Source organism: Artibeus jamaicensis, unplaced genomic scaffold, assembly GCF_021234435.1.
Source record: "Artibeus jamaicensis isolate MK-2021 breed Jamaican fruit bat unplaced genomic scaffold, CSHL_Jam_final scaffold_1964, whole genome shotgun sequence".
NCBI lineage: Eukaryota > Metazoa > Chordata > Mammalia > Chiroptera > Phyllostomidae > Artibeus > Artibeus jamaicensis.
This window is the reverse complement of record NW_026522030.1, coordinates 69,211,196-69,228,919: the sequence shown is the minus strand read 5'-3', so window position 1 is coordinate 69,228,919 and position 17,724 is coordinate 69,211,196. Positions and strand designations below refer to the sequence as shown.

Sequence of the window (17,724 nt, the reverse complement as noted above, 5' to 3'; positions counted from 1 at the left end):
TTTAACTTTAGGCCATTCATAGAAACTTCTGTTTCTCAAAGTACATTCCTTTCACATTTGTGGAAATAACTGATATGGATTAGCGGATAAGAGCGTTTTCTCTTTTTCATTTTGATGTGGATTACCTGTGTGTGTATGTATAGGAAAGAGGACATTGAAATATTTTTTTTCTGTTTTGAATATCAGCATTGATATGAACAAGTTTGTGTGACTAGAATGGTCTCGCTGCTTTTCAGTGATGTGGAGCCACCTGCACCTATGGAGGAGCCCCCTGTGGTGGAGGAGCCCCCAGACCCCCTAGAGGAAGGGTCTCCAGCCAAGTAGGTATTTCATTCATTTTTCCCATTGGGTTGTTGGTCTTTTTCTTACTGATTTTTACAAGCTCTTCACAGAGCAGAAAGCTTATTTAGCCTTTCATCATATCACAGAGGGTTTATCTACTTAATGTATTAATGAATAATTGAACTAATTAGCCCAGGCTGGTGTGGCTCAGTGGATTGAGCCCTGGCCTGCGAACTGAAGGGTCACCAGTTCAGTTCCCAGTCAGGGCACATGCCTGGGTTGTGGGCAGGCCCGCAGTGGGGGGCGTGTGAAAGGCAGCCACACATTGATGTTTAAAAAATTTTTTTAAAATAATTGAACTGATTAATATTCAAATAATCTAATGAATGGTTAGTAATGACAATTAATGGCTTCAATTCAAGCCTTCTGCCCTGTGCCCATGCCTCTTTTCCATCAGCACTCTGTACTGTGACTGGTCTCTCTCTTGTCATGACCCCTTCTCTTGTCCCTTTATTCTCTCCTCCCTCTTTCCTGCATGGAGCTAAGGTCTCTGGTCCATCTCTAGCATTCTTGCCAGTTCTTTATACGCCTTTGCCCCTTGGATTTTTGTTGTACCTTGCTAGCAGAATCTGCCTCCTGGGTAACTGCTAGCCGTCTGCCTTCCCTCTGCCTGCACCCACAGGCGGAGCACTGCCCGGCACGGTGGGGCTGACAGGAACCCCTGTAAATTCTTGATCACCAGCACTCTGAAATGAGCCCTCAACACTGCCGGCAGTCTTCATTTCTGGGGTACACTCTTTCTCTCCCCCACTACCATGACTGGTTTGATCCTTCCTGTCTCCTCCAATCTCTGTCGCTGCCCCCATTTGCCTATACCTGCTCTTTCATTTTCTAGATACATCTTTGCCCCCACATAACAGAAATTAGGAGCCGATGGGAGCTTCATCACCTTCCCACTTCCGAAGGTGCGGCCTTGCCGATACCTGCACGCCTTCTAGCCTCTTTGCCTCATGGTGAAAGGGAGGTGCCATCTCTCCTCCCACCTCTTCAGGCTTTGGAGCCTGTTTGTTGCTAACTCCACGGAAACCTTGCACTGTCATGCATCTTCTCCCTTTCCGGGTGTACTCATGTCCTTCCTCCCAACTCTGGTCTTCCAATCAACATTTTAAAAATTAACATTGTAAACATGCTCAATTTCTCCTATTTTCTCCTCTTGCCCCACATTCTCAGTCAGCTAAATTTTTTCAGGTGTGTGCTCTTTCGTCATTGTCTCCTTTCTTAATCTTCAGTCTAGGTCTGGCTCTTCTTTCATTGCTGTTCTGAAACAATCACCACCTGTCTCCAGGCCTAATGTATGTTTTAGTCTGTGCTGCCCTTGACCTCTTAGAACATCTGACTTTATTAATTTTATTAAGCATACCCTACAGTTGGTTTCTGTGATTCCTGAGATCTTTGGCTTTCCTTCTGCTTCTTAGCTCCTTTGCAGACTTATCCTGATCTCTTTGGCCTTTTAAAATACTGAGTTCTTAAGGGCTCTGCCTTAGACCTTCTTTCCTTTCTGTAGTGTCTCCTTATGGGAACTCACAGACCATGCAGTTTGAATTGTCATTTATACACTGACTCTAGAATACATGGCTCCGGCTCCGAACTTTAGCATGGACTCCAGGCCTGTGTATCCACCTCCCCTTGAACATCCCCAGTGCTCCTCCTGCAGAGCATGTCCACAATTGAGGTCCACATACCTCCGGTTCTCATCAGGTGTTGCATCTTGGGGGACAGCATTGCCATCCAACCAGTTGCACAGAACAGAGCCTAGGGGTCATCCCTGAGACCTCCTCCTTTTTGATGCCCTTCGTCCTCAAAATCCAATATGTCACTCTGCCCTGATAATTGGTATGTTTTTCTAATATCCATTACCTTCACTCACCGTCATAGTCTCAGTTATTGCCTTCTGACCTGTCACTGTAGCTCCTAATGGGGCTCCCTGCCTGCTCACCTTCTACCAGCCTGTTGCCACGCTGAAGTAGCTTTCACACTGGCAGTCTGATTGTCATGCCCTCACACCTTGCGCTAAGACCCCGGTGGCTTCATGTCCCTTTTCTGTTCCTTGTCCTGACCTTCATGGTCCTGTGTGGTCCAGCCCCTGCAGAGTTACTGTGTGTTCTCTGGGATCACCAGATGGCCCTTATTTTACATTCCCTTCCCCTCACTTGCCGTAGGGCTTTTACAAGTACTGTTTCCTTTTTTTTCTTGTACTCTCTTCCAAATCCCCTTCCACCCTTCACCTTTTACTTGTCCTTCAGCTTCCAAGGGGCAGGGTGTCTACTGGTTTAACAATATGGACTCCAGCCTTGGCTGGTGTGGCCAGGTTGTTTGAGTGCAAACCAAAGGGTTGCTGGTTCATTTCCCAGTCTAGGGCACATTCTGGGTTGCAGGCCATGTCCCCAGTAGGGGGTGCTCGAGAGACAACTAATTGATGTTTCTCTCCCTCTCTCCCTCCCTTCTCCTTTCTAAAACTAAATAAATAAAATCTTTAAGAAGTGAAGAATATGGACTCTAAGCCCAGTATGCAGGGTTCAGATTCTAGCTCTGCCAGTTATTGGCTTGGGCAAGTTATTTAATTTCTCTGTGTCTCAGTTTCCTTCATCTGTAAAATGGAAGTAATAGTAGGATCTACATCAGAGGGTTGTTACAGGGTTGGTTGGGGGAATCCGTGTATGTGTTACGTAGAGTAGGGCCTGGCACATCATTAATGCCATATAAAAATATCTGCTATTTTTATTGTTACTGCAAGAAGAAATTATTACAATGATTGAGGATTTTGAAAGCTATTAAGTTATCATTCGAAACAACTAAGAAATAAATTTAAAGATGTAGATTATCAGTTACAATGAACCTTGACTCAGTGGGTTGAGTGCCGACCTGTGAACCAAAGGGTCACCGGTTCAATTCCCAGTCAGGGCGCATGCCTGGGTTGCTTGGCCAGAGCCCCAGGAGGGAGCACATAAGAGACAGCCACATATCAATGTTTCTTTCCCTGTCTTTCTCCCTTCCTTCCCTTCTGTCTAAAAATAATTAAGTAAAATCTTTAAAAAAACAGTTAGAGCCCTGGCTGGTGTGGCTCAGTGGATTGGCCTGCAAACCAAAGGTCGCCAGTTGAATTTCTAGTCAGGGCACAAGCCTGGACTGTGGGCCAGGTTCCCAGTAGTGGGTGCACTGGAGGCACCCCCACATAGGTGTTTCTCTCCCCTTCCTCCTTCCTTCCCCTCTGCCTAAAAATTTTTTAAAAGTCAAATCTTTAAAAAAATAAAAAACAGTCACAATGAACAGCTGGCCCGCAGATCTAGTAGAATTGCAGGGGCCGCACAGGCAGGCTGGGGGCAGGTCGTGCGGGGTCTTGTTTCTGCACTGCATTGTCATGTGCTAAAACTGTTACTAAAGTCTCTTAATTGCACAGTTACAAGTTTTTGGTAATTTCAAAATTAGGCTTGTATGTGAGAAATACACTAAAAAATGGTGATGCTCTCTAATCCGGGCTTTGCCCAAATATTAATCTAACACTCAAGCTTTTGACATTTAGCTAGAGTGTATATTCAGTGCACCTCTTGGTTTAGAACTTCTTGAAGGGTGAATTTAATATATCAGTCTTATAATTTTGGGTTTTATACTTAGGTTCCTAATCCATTTTTTAAAAAAAGTAATATGTATTTATTTGATTTTTTTTGAGTTGATTTTTTAGTAAGTTTTGAGGTATTGGTAGAAGTTTTGCATATACAGTCATTCTAGCACACTGAGCACCATTACTGAAAATCAGTTGCCCATGGATGTGTGGGTATATTTCTGTATTCTATTTTGTTGGTCTGACTGTATTATACTAATATCACACTATCTTGATTACCCTAAGTCACTTTTTTTTCTTAAGCCACTTTTAATCTGACTTTTCTCTTTTTTTCCCTTCTTGCAATTTATTTATTTGAGAAACTAGGTCATATGTGCAAAGAGTTTCCAAGAGTCAGAATTTTATTGACAGCATCCTTGTGGGCAGTGGGGTGCCAGTGGAATGCTCAGCGCTTGGTTGTGTGGGATGAAAAGCCCTCATGTGTTGCACTTGCTGGTTTCTGTAGTGTGAACACTTACCATGGCTGATTGAAAACTACCAACATGACATCCCTGAATGCGGAGTCGGGGACAATGTGCACTGCATACCATTATGTAGTATTTCCACTGTACACACACAGTAGGCATAAATAACCTAAAGAGCACAGATAAAGGTAAAATGTGCTGAAGTAATTAGGGAATAGTGATTTGTGGGTATTATTTAACTTTTTAAATATAGTTAATTATAAGTTTATGTAATTTAATTTTTAAAAATGACTATGTTTAATAGCTGGTTCACAGAATTTCTGAAAATCTATGATACAAGCCAGTTCCAGCACAGCATTTCATGTAGAGTAGATGAATGTACTTCTCTGTCCCTCATATTTTGTGTATTTCCTGAAAATTAATAATTGAGAGATAAAAGTTTGTTCAAATTCAGGTTCAGTTTTTTGGCAAGATTATTTGATAGGTTGTAGAAGGTCACCGATTATCATTACATTTATCCATTGAGGCTGCAAATTGGTCATCTAATTTCTGTCATTCTTTTTTTTTTTTTTAAGATTTTATTTATTTATTTTTAGAGAGATGGGGAAGGGAGGTAGGGAGGGGGAGAGAGAGAGAGAAACATTAATGTGAGAGAGAAATGTCATTGATTGCCTCTTGCATGCACCCTGACCAGGGACTGAACATGCAACTCAGGCATTTGCACTGACAGGGAGTCAAACCTGTGACCTTTTGCTTTGCAGGACAACACCCAACCCACACTGGTTAGGGTTAAATTTTTTTGTGTTTGTTTCTTTTTCTATGCTGAAAATTTCAGTTGTCAGTAACATTATAGTATTACTCATTTGTAACACAAACTGCGGTCACAAAGAGTATTACCCACACCACCTCCACTGTAGCAATAGTACTATTGCTACACAGTTACAGAGATAGCTGTAGGGAGAAATGAGTACATTCCTATTTTAAAGGCACTTTTAAGCATTTCTTCTGCCCTGACTGGTGTGGTTCAGTTGGTTGGGTGTCGTCCTGTAGAATGAAGGGCTGCTGGTTGGATGTCTGGTCAGAACACTTGCCTTGTGTTCACCCTGTCCCGGGTTGGGGCACATTGGGCAGGTACCTGATTGATGTTTCTTTCACACATCAGTGCTTCTCTCCTTTCTTTCTCCTTCCCCTCTCTCTAAAAATAAATAGATAGAATGTTTTTTAAAAGTTTCTTCTGTTGTTGTATCAGCAACTTCATAAACAATTTCATTAATTTTCTTTTTTAAACCAGTGACCCTTTACTTTGCAGGACAGCACCCAACCAACTGAGCCACACCTGTCAGGGCTTAATTTTTTCTTTTTTTATTTTAGAGATTGAATTTTAATTTAAGTTTGTTTTGTAACTATATAAAATATTTACCTGTTTTCAAAAGTGCAGTCTTATATAGCTTTTATCTCTGGTCATTCCCTGGTTTATACTATAATTTTAAAAAACTGTATGTGTATATATTTGTATCTCTCTCCTGGTGAATACTAACATGCATTGCATTTCACCTTGCCTTTTCATCCGTACATCCAGGTGATGCACCATAGCAATATACAGAGAGGTATTTCTCATTTCATTTCATTTTGTTTTATTTATTTTTTAGGGAACTTATTAAACTTATTATTTTCTTTTTCTTATTGTGCAGTTACAGTTGTTTCCATTTTCTCCCCATTACTCTCCCATGCCCTACCCTCCCCTACCTCCCATATTCAGTCCTGCCCAGGCCCTGTTATCTTTGTCCTTGGGTCCTTTATACACGTTCCCTGATGATTGTTCCCCTTCTTTCCCCATTATCTCACTGTCCTCTCTGCTTACTGTCAGTCTGTTCTTTATTTCCATGTCTCTGGTTCTGTTTTGCTCCTTTGTTTGTTTTATTGATTAGGTTTCGCTTGTGAGTGAGATAATATGATATTTGTCCCTCACTGCCTAGCTTATTTCACTTAGCATAATGCTCTCCAGTTCCATCCATGCTGTCACAATGGGTAGGAGTTCCTACTTTCTTTCTGCTGTGTAGTATTCTGTTGTGTAAATGTACCATAGTTTTTTTGATCCACTCATTTACTGATGGCCCTAGGCTGTTTTAGCTCTTGGCTATTGTAAATTGCACTGCTATGAACATTGGGGTGCATAGGTTCTTTTGAATTGGTGTTTCAGTATTCTTATGGTATAATCCCAGAAGTGGAATTGTCTGGTCAAAAAGCAGTTCCATTTTTAGTTCTCTGGGGAAATTCCATACTGCTTTCCACAGTGGCTGCACCAGTCTGCAATCCTACCAGCCTACAATCCCACCAACAGTGCGCTAGAGATCCCTTTTCTCCACAGCCTCACTAGCACTTGTAGTTTGTTGATTTCTTTATTATGGCCATTCTGACCCATGTGAAGTAGTATCTCACTGTGGTTTTAATTTGCATCTCTGATGGCTAATGATGCTGAGCATCCTTTCATATGTCTCTGGGCCCTCTGTATTTCCTCCTTGGAAAAGTGTTCAGGTCCTTTGCCCATTAAAAAAATTTTTTTTTACTTATTTATTTTCAGAGAGAGGGGAAGGGAAGGAGAAAGAGAGGGAGAGAAACATCAGTGTGTGGTTGCCTTTCATGCACCCCCTACTGGGGATCTGGCCCACAGTCCAGGCATATGCCCTGACTGGGAATTGAACCAGTGACCCTTTGGTTTTGCAGGCTGGCACTCAGTCCATTGAGCCACACCAGCCAGGGTCCTTTGCCCATTTTTTAATTGTGTTGTTTGTCTTCATAGTGTGGAGTCATGTGAGTTCTTTATATATTTTGGAGATCAAACCCTTGTCTGAGGTATCATTGCTATTATTTGTTCTTTTTTTCATTTTCCTATTTTCTTTGAGTAGAAGCTGTTTATTATTTTCCCTTGCTTGGATATTTTTCATTGTTCTCTAGGATTTTTTGGTGTCTGACTTAAAGTCTTTTTCCATCGACTTTAGTTTTTGTATGGTGGGGTGGTAGTTTTTTGGTTTTGGGGGGGGTTTGGTTTTTTTTTTTTTGTACTTTTATCCTTTTTAAATTTGTTTACTTATTTATTTTAAAATATATTTTATTGATTATGCTATTACAGTTGTGTCCCATTCCCCCCCTTTATTCCCCTCCACCCTGTATACCCTCTCCCACCTGCATTCCCCCCTGTAGTTCATGTCCATGGGTCATACATATGAGTTCTTTGACTTCTTCATTCCCATACTATTCTTAACCTCCTTCTGTTTTCTACCTACCATTCATGCTACTTATTCTCTGTACCTTTTCCCCCACTCTTCCCCATGACACCATAAAAATCTTCCCCACTCACTCCCCCACTGATAACCCTCCATGTGATCTCCATGTCTGTGATTCTGTTCCTATTCTAGTTATTTGCTTAGTTTTGCTTTTTTTTTGGGGGGGGTTTGGTTGTTAATAGCTGTGAGTTTGTTGTCATTTCACTATTCATATTTTTAATCTTCTTTTTCATAGTTAAGTCCCTTTTATATTTCACATAATAAGGGCTGGGTGAAGATGAACTTCTTGAACTTGATATTATCTGGGAAGCACTTTATCTGCCCTTCCATTCTAAATGAAAGCTTTGCTGAATAGAGTAATCTTGAATGTAGATCCTTGCCTTTCATGACTTAGGATACTTCTTTCCAGCCCCTTCTTGCCTGCAAAGTTTTCTTTTTTGAGAAATCAGCTGATAGTTTAATGGGAACTTCTTGGTAGGTAACTGTCTCCTTTTCTCTTTCTGCTTTTAAGATTCTCTCCTTCATTTTAATCTTGGGTAACTTAATGATGATGTGCCTTGGTGTGTTTCCTCTTGGGTCCAACTTCTTTGGGACTCTCTGAGCTTCCTGGGCTTCCCGAAAGTCTATTTCCTTTTCCAGATTAGTGACGTTCTCCTTCATTGTTTGTTTAAATAAGTTTTCAATTCCTTGCTTTTCCTCTTCTCCTTCAGGAACCCCTATGTTTTGGATGTTGGAATGTTTAAAGATGTCCTGGAGGTTCCTAAGCCTCTCCTCATTTTTTTGAATTCTTGTTTCTTCATTCTGTTCTGGTTGAATGTTTCTTCCTTCTGCTCCAAACCATTGATTTGAGTACTGGTTTTCTCCTGTCACTGTTGGTTCCCTGTAGATTTTTCTTTATTTCTCTATAATGCAGTCTTCATTGCTGCCTAGGTCTTTTTTATGCTGTTGAAGTACCCAGTGAGTTCTTGGAGCATCCTGATTACCAGTGTTTTGAACTGTGTATCTGATAGGTTGGCTATCTCTTCATCGCTTAGTTGTAATTTTTCTGGAGCTTTGATCTGTTCTTTTATTTGGGTCATTTTTTTTTGTCTCAGCATGCCTGCTATGTAGTAAGGGATGGAGCCTTAGGTATTCACCAGTTCAGGGCAACCCTGGTTGCTTCATTGTGATGTTGTTTGTATGTGGGGCAGGGGTCCGAGAGGGAACAATGGCACTTGCTCTGCTCTCTGCCAGTTTTTAGTCACTTCCCCCACTACCCACAAGCAAATAGGGCTCTTCTGGTGCTGATTCCCACGTGGGTGGGTTTGTGTACATCCTGGGACCCTGTGGGGTCTCTCCAACAAACTCTCCTGTGAGGCTGGGAGTTTCTCCCCCGCCTCAATCCCTACAGGTGTTTTCTATCATGTGTTTGAGGTTTTATTTCCCTGCACTGGAACCCCGGGTTGCTTGGTCTGTCTCGCTCCACAGGTGTTCCTCCTGGTTTATCTGCACGTGAATGTGGGACCGCCTAGTCTGCGAGCCGCTGCTTGGCCTGCCAGCTGCTGCCTTGCCGGGAGTCCTCTCTGCCCTCCTGTCCATCTCCCCACCTCCTACTAGTCTGGATGAATGTTTCTTGAACTCCTTGGTTGTCGGGTTTCCATACAGTTCAGTTTTCTGGCAGTCCTGGTTATTTTTTGTTTTTTAGATTTGGTGTTGTTCTTTGGTTGTGTGAGGAGGCCCAGTATGTCTACCTATGCCTCCATCTTGGCTGCAGTTTGTGGGCTCATTACATTTTAAACTGCTTAATGTTCTGCTGTTTATTATCTAATTTTTTCCACCAAATTTTTCTCAGGATGCGTTTGGGTTCTTCCCAGCATTTTAGTATTGGAAGTTTTAATGTCTTTTCATATTTTTTCCAACATTAGTTTGGGATATATTTTAATATCATTATTTTCAAACACTTATTATTCATAATTTCAAACACAGCAAAGGTTATTTTACAATAAACACCTATACCCATCAGCTAAACTGATACAAAACTTGTTATGAAATGTAAAAAGTAAGTCTACATTCATTGTTTTTGATAAATGCATATACTTGGGAGACCCAAACTCTTATCCAGATAGAGAATGTAACACATCATTCCAGGAAGTTCCTTCATGCTTCTTCAGAGACACCCACTGCTTGGATGGTTTAGTGTCAGCTTGGTATTTAAAATCACTTTACAAATGTGTCTTTTTGCTTCCTCTGTGATTAGGTTTCTCTTCTGATTTTGCTTATATTTTTAATATCATTAACCTGTAATCTAGAATTACATTTGCTCTTTAACTCTGATGGTGTTATAGATTTGATTCCCTTTCTGCTCCCACCCTTAATGATTTTTTCTGTTAAACCTTATTGATATATAATTCCTATAGTATATACTTCATCAACTTAATCTGTACAGTTCAGTGGCGCTTGGTATCAGTTTTTTAATATTGTGGCCAAGTATATATAACAAAAATTGGTATTTAACCACTTTCAAGTATGCAGTTTAGTGGTATTAATTGTATTCACAGTGTGTGTAGCTGTCTCCACCATCTACCTTCAGAACTTTTCATTGTTGTAAATAGGAATCTGTACCCATGAAATAGTAACTCCCATTCCCCCTGCCCCTCAGTCTCTGATCACCCACTTCTACTTTGTCTCTGTGAATTTGCCTATTTTAGATACCGCTTAGGAGTAGAATATATAGTATTTGTTCTTTTGTGTCTTACATCACGCGGCATAATGTTGTCTGGTTTATCCATATCATAAGATATATTAATATTTCATTTCTTTGTTTTTTGTATATTATTTCTTTTGGTGGTAAAATAGGTATAAAATGAAATTTATAATTTTGGTCATTTTAAGTGTACAATTAAGTGACATGTAGTACATTTCACAGTGTTATGCCACCATCGCCATTATCTCGTTCTAAAACATTTTCTCTACCTCATACCCTTAAGCAGTCAGTTCCTATCCACCCTCCCCCCAGTGCCTGGCTACCACTATTCTGCTTTCTGTCTCTGTGAAGTTGCCTTTTCTGGATATTTCATACAAATGGGTCATATGTAAAATTTTTTACCTGACTTACCTAACAGTGTTTTCAAGATTTATTCATGTTGTAACGTGTTACTTCTTCATTTCTTCTTATAGCCAAATAATTTTTACAATAGAGGTATACCATATGTTGTTCATTCATTTATCAGCCGATGGACATTTAGACTGCTTCTACTATTTGGCTGTTATAGATGAAGCTGCTATAAACAACGTTATTGAACTTTTATGTGATTCTTAAACAAGAATCACATGGAAATACATTTTTGTTTCTCTTGGGTATATACTTAGGAGTGGCATTGCCAAGTCAGATGGTGGTTCTGGGTTTAAATTTTTGAGGAACCGTCAGACTGTTTTCCAAGATGGCCCCACTATTTCATATTCACACCAGCAGTGTGTGAGGTTCCAGTTTCTCCACGTCCTCATCAGTTTGTTAAATGTCTTTTTGGGTTTAAACATCTCAGTGAGTTGGGAGTAGTGTAAGTTGTTGTGGGTTTGATTTGCATTTCCCCAGTGGCTCATGATGTGGAGCATCTTATTGGCTATTTATAGACCTATTTTTGGAAACATATCTGTTCAGAACTTTACATGTTTTTTAGTTGGGTCTTTTCTGTTTATTGATTTGTAAGAGTCCTTTCCATATTCTTAGATGTAAGTGCATTATCAGATATATATTATCAAATATTTTCTACCATTCTGTGGGTTGGTTGTCTTGTTACTTTCTTGATGGCGTCCTTTGCAGCACAAAGGTTTTCAGTTTTGGTGATGTTCAGTTTGTTTGCTTTTTCTTTTGTTACATGTGCTTAGGGTGTCATATATAAGAAACCATTGCTTAGCCCAAAGTTGCCATGGTTTACCCCTGTGTTTTCTCGAGTTTTTTTTACTTCTAGCTCTTATTTTTATGGTGTGAGGTAAGGATCCAACTTAATTCTTTTGCTTGTGGATTTCTTGTTTTCCCAGCACCATTTCTTGAAGAGACTGTTCTCCTTCTGTCTTTGGCATCCTGTTCCAAAAAAATCAGTTGATCGTAAATGTGAGGGTTTATTTCTGGATTTCATTAACTTACATGTTTATCTTGTTTTCTTTGAAAAACTTACAAATTTAAAGTGGATATTTCTGAAACTAGGCATTTGTGGCCCATTATTTTATAATCTATTCATGGTTTCCTTTATTTTTTAATCTCAATAGCGTCTCCCTTTTCTTCTCCGATTATTTCATTATGCATAATGCTACCCGGGAAGGGAGTGCCTGGTAGTCAAGTGCAATGTTAATGTAGCTGGGTTGGTAATGTTTCTGTTTTTCAAAGACTGCTTTGAACACAGGAGGTATCTTCAGTTGGCAATGATGGCATAAAATAAGGAAGCTTATGGCTCAAAGATTTTCTTATCTTATTTATATTTGAGGTACAGAACCGTGAAAGTATGTTCAACAAATGGTTATGACTTTTTCTTCGATAAAGTAGACATTTCACACTGTGGGGGTGGGCTGGGATGGGAGTAAAAGACAGAAAACTGTACTTGAACAATAATTAAATTTAAAAAATACAAAAAAAGTAGACATTTCAGACCCATCAAAAATTATTCTTGATGATTACATACTTTCTAGAGTTCCTGAGTTGGAAGTAGAAGAAGAAACTCAAGTTCAAGAGATGACCCTAGATGAGTGGAAAACTCTTCAAGAACAGACCAGACCAAAGCCTGAATTTAACATCCGGAAACCTGAGTCCTCTGTCCCTTCCAAAGCAGTGGTGATCCACAAGTCTAAATATAGAGATGATGTAAGCATGATGTTTTGTATGTGGAGGTGATCCTCACTGTTACCTTACTGGAAAGGGCCTGGGCCTTTCCACTTCTGTTTTGAAAATGTATCATTAGTAGTTGGCATTCTAGTTGCTACCTAAGAGTAATTGAGGTGATGTGTGCCTAATTTACTTAATCTTTATTGTGAAATAACTGAATCTTGAACTCTTGACATTTAAAGCAATAGTAGGACAGTAGATTTTCCTCTGGACTCAGAACTGTGCTGAGACTGGGCAGATACTTTATGTTAATTGCACTTCATTTTTGTCTTAAAAGAGCTATACAGAAGGTTTCATGAATGATACCATTTCAAAGGGTGACTGATTTGATTACCCTCACCTCCAATTCTTGGAGCTTTTCACTGGGAGGAGTTGAGCATTTTAAACTGGTCGGGGTGCTTTGCGCTGTGAGGCCTTTCTTGTGTTCCTGCAGCAGCTTTGCTCCCTTTGCAAAACAAGCTGACATGCAGACGAAGCGCCTGGATGTGCCTAGACATGCCCAGCAGCCTGTTGTCCAGCCAGGATCGCTCCCAGTGCCTCTCTCCTGCGAGGGCCTTACTGTTCATGGTTTATGTTCAGCTCTTTAACAGAGGCTTCAGCTTTGAAAATATCTATCAGCACATATCGATAAGTATGGTCAGCGAGCCATTAATTGCATTCTGTTTAAGTTTTTGAAGTTAATTATTTTAATTTTAAAATTTATAATTTGCACCATTTAGCCACAGCGGTTTATCTTGATACCAGTCTCTGTGTCAGTGATGGTGATGAGCAGATTCTGCTTCACGCTATTCATTTATTTTCTGCTTGATGCTATTCATTTATTTTCTGTTTGAAACTCAGGAGTGTTGCACCAGGTAGATTTGCCTCTGTCCCCATTTACACATAGGTTAGAATACTTTCATTAAAGGGTCATTTACGATGCAGATTCGCCTCCCATCCTCCTGCTGGGTCAGTACAAGCTCTCAGAGGCCGTACGAGTAGGTTTTGAGCTGTCCCACTACCAGTGACTTTTTGTACAGATGGAAATCTCTGGGAGGATTTTTTTTTTTTTTTACAAGTACATCAATTAGCTGGGTTAGTTCTTTTCCTCTTCACTTTCTTTGTTTTTTGTTCTGGGGAATTGTGAATAAAACCTGGCCTAAAACAAATGTGCAGCTGACATGTTAGGTAAAAATAGATGCTCTTCCTTAATCCACACCAGATTCATCCTCCCTAGCTCCATAGAGAGGACTCCAGGAATATTTGAAGCAACTGGGTGGGCTGAGTCATCAAGCTTGGTCTCCGAGAAACATACACACAATTTGGGTCCTTGTTAATATTACAGCATTGGAGATTTTAGCTGGGAATTGTTCTTAAAGCAGCATAAGCCAAAAATCTTGGTGTGACCAGTTTACTTTGTTCTGGGCACCCTAAGAGACAAAACCACCTGAATAATGAGTCTTACTTCTTGGAGCTCTGCTGTTTGCAAAGTTCAGACTAACACTGGCCTACAGCAGAGCCAGGCCCTCCAGGCACTTGGCCTCTGACTGTGAGCTCACTCAGCATCCTTTGCACATTGTCCCTTCTTACTGGGGAGGCGCTGCCTGGTCCCTGTGGTTTTCTAAACCAGGGGGCATTGGTTTATTATTTTGCTGCCTACTGTTTTTTTGGTGTGTATCTTTTTACCAGAATGCCAGTTCTCCTGAATCGTTCTTTTCTTCACCTTTTTTTTAGCTTCACGAGTCCATCTACTTACGGTCTCTGCTTTAATCTGGGATGTTCAAGGGACATAAATGTCACACTTGAAACCTATAATAAGCATATAGTCAAAAGGGGTTGATGTGCTCAGGAAAATGTGATTGTTTTTTAAAAACATGTATTGATAGATTGATTTTAGAGAGAGGAAGGGAGAGAAAGAGAAACATTGATTTGTTGTTCCACTGATTTATGCACTCATTAGTTGCTTCTTGTATGTGCCCTGACTGGGGATCGAACCTACAACCTTGACGCTCTAACCAACTGGACTACCAGATGAGGGCAGGGAAATTTGATTTTATTTCCTTGACAAGTTGAAGGAACATTTAACCTTATAGCACTATGGGGTTTCTCATCCAAGATCATTGGCCTAGTTCCCTAGGCTTATATTTTAATTAATTATGAGGTTTTTTTAAATCCATTATTAAGAGTTGAAATCAAATCAAAATTGGAGATTTATTTAATATAGTTTTCTTTTAAGAAGAGACAGAACTTATTTCACCTCTTACAATAAAATGTACTTTCTCAAAGTATTGTATAAAGCATTTCTTAAAAAGCAGTTGGCGTTCTTTATTTAGCGTTGGTGGCAGTCCTCAGACACCTACACTCTGTTGTTTTACTATTTTCATAGAGTTCAAGTAAGAATTGTTCATTGCAGATCAGGCCGCTTTTAACATATGGTATTTGTACGGTCAGCACCTACATTGAAAAGAGTTCCTCCAGCAAGTTCTCTTCAAGGAAGGAGAATATTTCCTTATTTATCAAAGTGTCATCTGTGAACAAATAAAACAAAAGGCAGATATGAAAATGTTTTAATCTTATCAAAATAACACTTGGATATAAAACATTTATCTCAGTTGTTGTTAGTCATGTCAACCTGTAAGTCATGTTAACCTTACAGGTTGAAATTTGGTAGAAATTTGGTCTCAGTGGAAGTAATATTAAGTTCAAAGATGTTTGGACTGTGAATACGAGAATGTGTGGCTGTGAAATGTGACCCCCAACCCCTCACCCGGCTGGATCCAGGGCAGCCCAGTGCCCACGGCACATCAGGGGGCGCTGCTTCTGGCTGTGAGGCTCTCCTGGCTTCCTTGTGGCCCATCGCTAGGACCCTGAGCCCACTGTGTGTTCGTGGAGATAGCCGTGTATATGTGCTTGATGCTGTAACTGTGTTTCAGATGGTAAAGAATGACTGTGAGGATGACACCCACGTTTTCCGGAAAGCAGCCAATGACATCACATCCCAGCTGGAGATTAATTTTGGTAACCTCCCTCGTCCTGGGCGTGGAGCCAGAGGTGGCACACGGGGCGGCCGGGGAAGGATCAGGAGGGCAGAGAACTATGGACCCAGAGCAGAAGTGGTGGTAGGTATTTGTATTTTAAATCCTGGGCGGTTTTCTGAAGAACCTGAGAGGACGAGGATGTCCTGGGCCTGCCTAGTCTGATTTCGGAGGGCCATCCAGTTCTGTTGTGTGCTCTTCCTTTGTCTAGTGTGGGTCTGAGTTGGTGGTGTTCGGAACGGGGATGTCAACGTCATAGGCATCCGTTGAGTACAGCCCCTCTGCAGCTCCGGCCCCCAGGGTCTCCGGGAGGCCCACTGTCAGCTGTGAAGGTTCCCTACGAACTAGAGAAAAACTCCTCTGCCTCAGACAAGATCCCCAGGCCTCTCACTGAATCAGTCTGCGTGACAGTTGCCTACTCATGATGGCCTGATTGTGTGCCCTGTACCCTTATGGCACAGGCAGAATGCTTGACGGCTCAGCCCATTCTTCCACACTCCTCAGCCAAGTCTGCTCTGCCCCTAGTTCCCAGACTAGTTGCTCCTTACCCCACAGGACCCTTGCCTGCTCACCTGAACAGCTCCGGTAACCATGTCTACTCAAAGAAGGCTTCTTTGATTGCATTTCCTTGCAGACCAGCTCAGAGTCCTTGAGCAGGAAATTTTGCTTCTTCTCTTTGAAGCATCATCTCCATTTGTGATTGTGTTCTTACTGGTTGGATTATCGACTGTGTCAGTGAACAGCAGCAACCGCTGCTTTTCTCGGTTTCCATGCTCATCATTGGTTTTCCCAGGCCTAGCACAGTGCACATGTAGTAGCTTCTTCATAAACATTTTATGAGCAAACATATAAATACCTATTCAGTGGGAGTTGGGCAGAAAGCCCTGTGGCCCATGTGGCCCTGTGGAGTCCTTATGACAATGAGGAGGAGCAGCCCCTTTTCTGTGGTCGGCCTGGGAAATGTTGGTTTTGCTGCCCAATTCCCTGGCTTCTGAAAGCAGCCCCAGGGAGGAGTGCCTAGTTTGCTGTACTTGAGCAAGATGAAAAAGGTTCTGTTCTGAGAATAGAAAATACATATTCACTCCTTTGCAATAGCTGAGCTCTAGCCACCCTCAGCACTGGTGTGGAGTGTGGTGATGAGTCTGTCCCTCCCCTGCTGCCCACCTGTGCTCTTCCAGCTCAGAACTGCCTTCAGGCCCCCACCTGCTTCATGGTCAAGTTGCACTGTTTCAAAATCCATGATCTCTTGCTCATTCACTGCAGCTTACCTCTGGGAGAACCTGCTGTTCCTGAAAAACTTTCCCTGATTGTAATGTGTACTGTGCCACCAGGTTGCTTTGGACAACCCCTAGCTTGGGGCCTCTTCACAGGGCGTGTTTCTGGAGTTGCCACTGACTTTCCCAGTCTGTCTCTCCCCTCAGCTTGTGATCCCCTCCAGGGAAGGACTTGTCTGGAGCCACCCTTAGAGTTCCACATAGTGAACATTCTGTCTTGTGTATTGGATGAAGGAAGTGCCAGATACAAAAAGGGGGAAGGGGAGGAGGGGGCACTGCCCTGAACTTTGTAGAGGGGACAGGAGTGCGAAGGGAGAGGCGCCCTTGTACTTTGCAGCTCAGAGGCAGCACCTCACCTGCCACCCTGAAGCTCTCCTCTTTCCAGTGGGGCCCTGTCCCTCCCCTAGGTGACAGCAGGTGCCATGTGTCACACAGTGTTCTGCTCAAGTAGGAATGGGGGAAATGACAATTGGTTTCAAAACTTTTCTTTCTTAGATGCAAGAAGTTGCTCCAAACCCGGATGATCCTGAAGACTTTCCTGCTCTGGCTTGAGAGTCCCGTTTCCCTGGCAACTCGGAACAGCACTGGCACACCTGTGAAGAGACTTTTCTTGCTATGGGAAGAGACTCAGACTCTAACACAATAGATACTGCTTCTCCCCCTTCAGTGTGAGTTTGTTGCACTTTGTGACCTGGGATGGGGAAGATAGGGATTTTTCCACTTACTCAGAGCTACAGGTTCAGTCAGGGGTTAGTCTGGCACTTTCCCCAAGAAGGTGGAGAATGGAGATTATTTTTTTACTGAAGGACTCCCAAATGAAGTTTAAAAATAATGTTTGAACTGTGTATATAGAGATTGTAAAATAGAATCTACTGAGTCTGCTCAGTTGTAGATACTGGAAGGCTGTATCCCTCAGTACCAGAGGAAATACA

The 17,724-nt window shown here is 41.6% G+C and overlaps 1 protein-coding gene across 2 annotated transcripts in view; it reads left to right on the top strand.

Moving 5' to 3' along the window:
• The window catches only part of HABP4 (hyaluronan binding protein 4), a 42,158-nt gene extending 24,700 nt beyond the window's left edge, over nucleotides 1-17,458 (top strand). For both annotated transcript variants that reach the window (XM_037151562.2, XM_037151561.2), the window contains 4 exons: nucleotides 237-320; nucleotides 12,312-12,483; nucleotides 15,417-15,602; nucleotides 17,288-17,458. In XM_037151562.2, coding sequence (XP_037007457.2) covers nucleotides 237-320; nucleotides 12,312-12,483; nucleotides 15,417-15,602; nucleotides 17,288-17,344 — 499 coding nt within the window. In that variant the 3' untranslated portion in view covers nucleotides 17,345-17,458. The remainder of the gene's footprint in view (nucleotides 1-236; nucleotides 321-12,311; nucleotides 12,484-15,416; nucleotides 15,603-17,287) is intronic.
• Nucleotides 17,459-17,724: the final 266 nt, after the last annotated feature.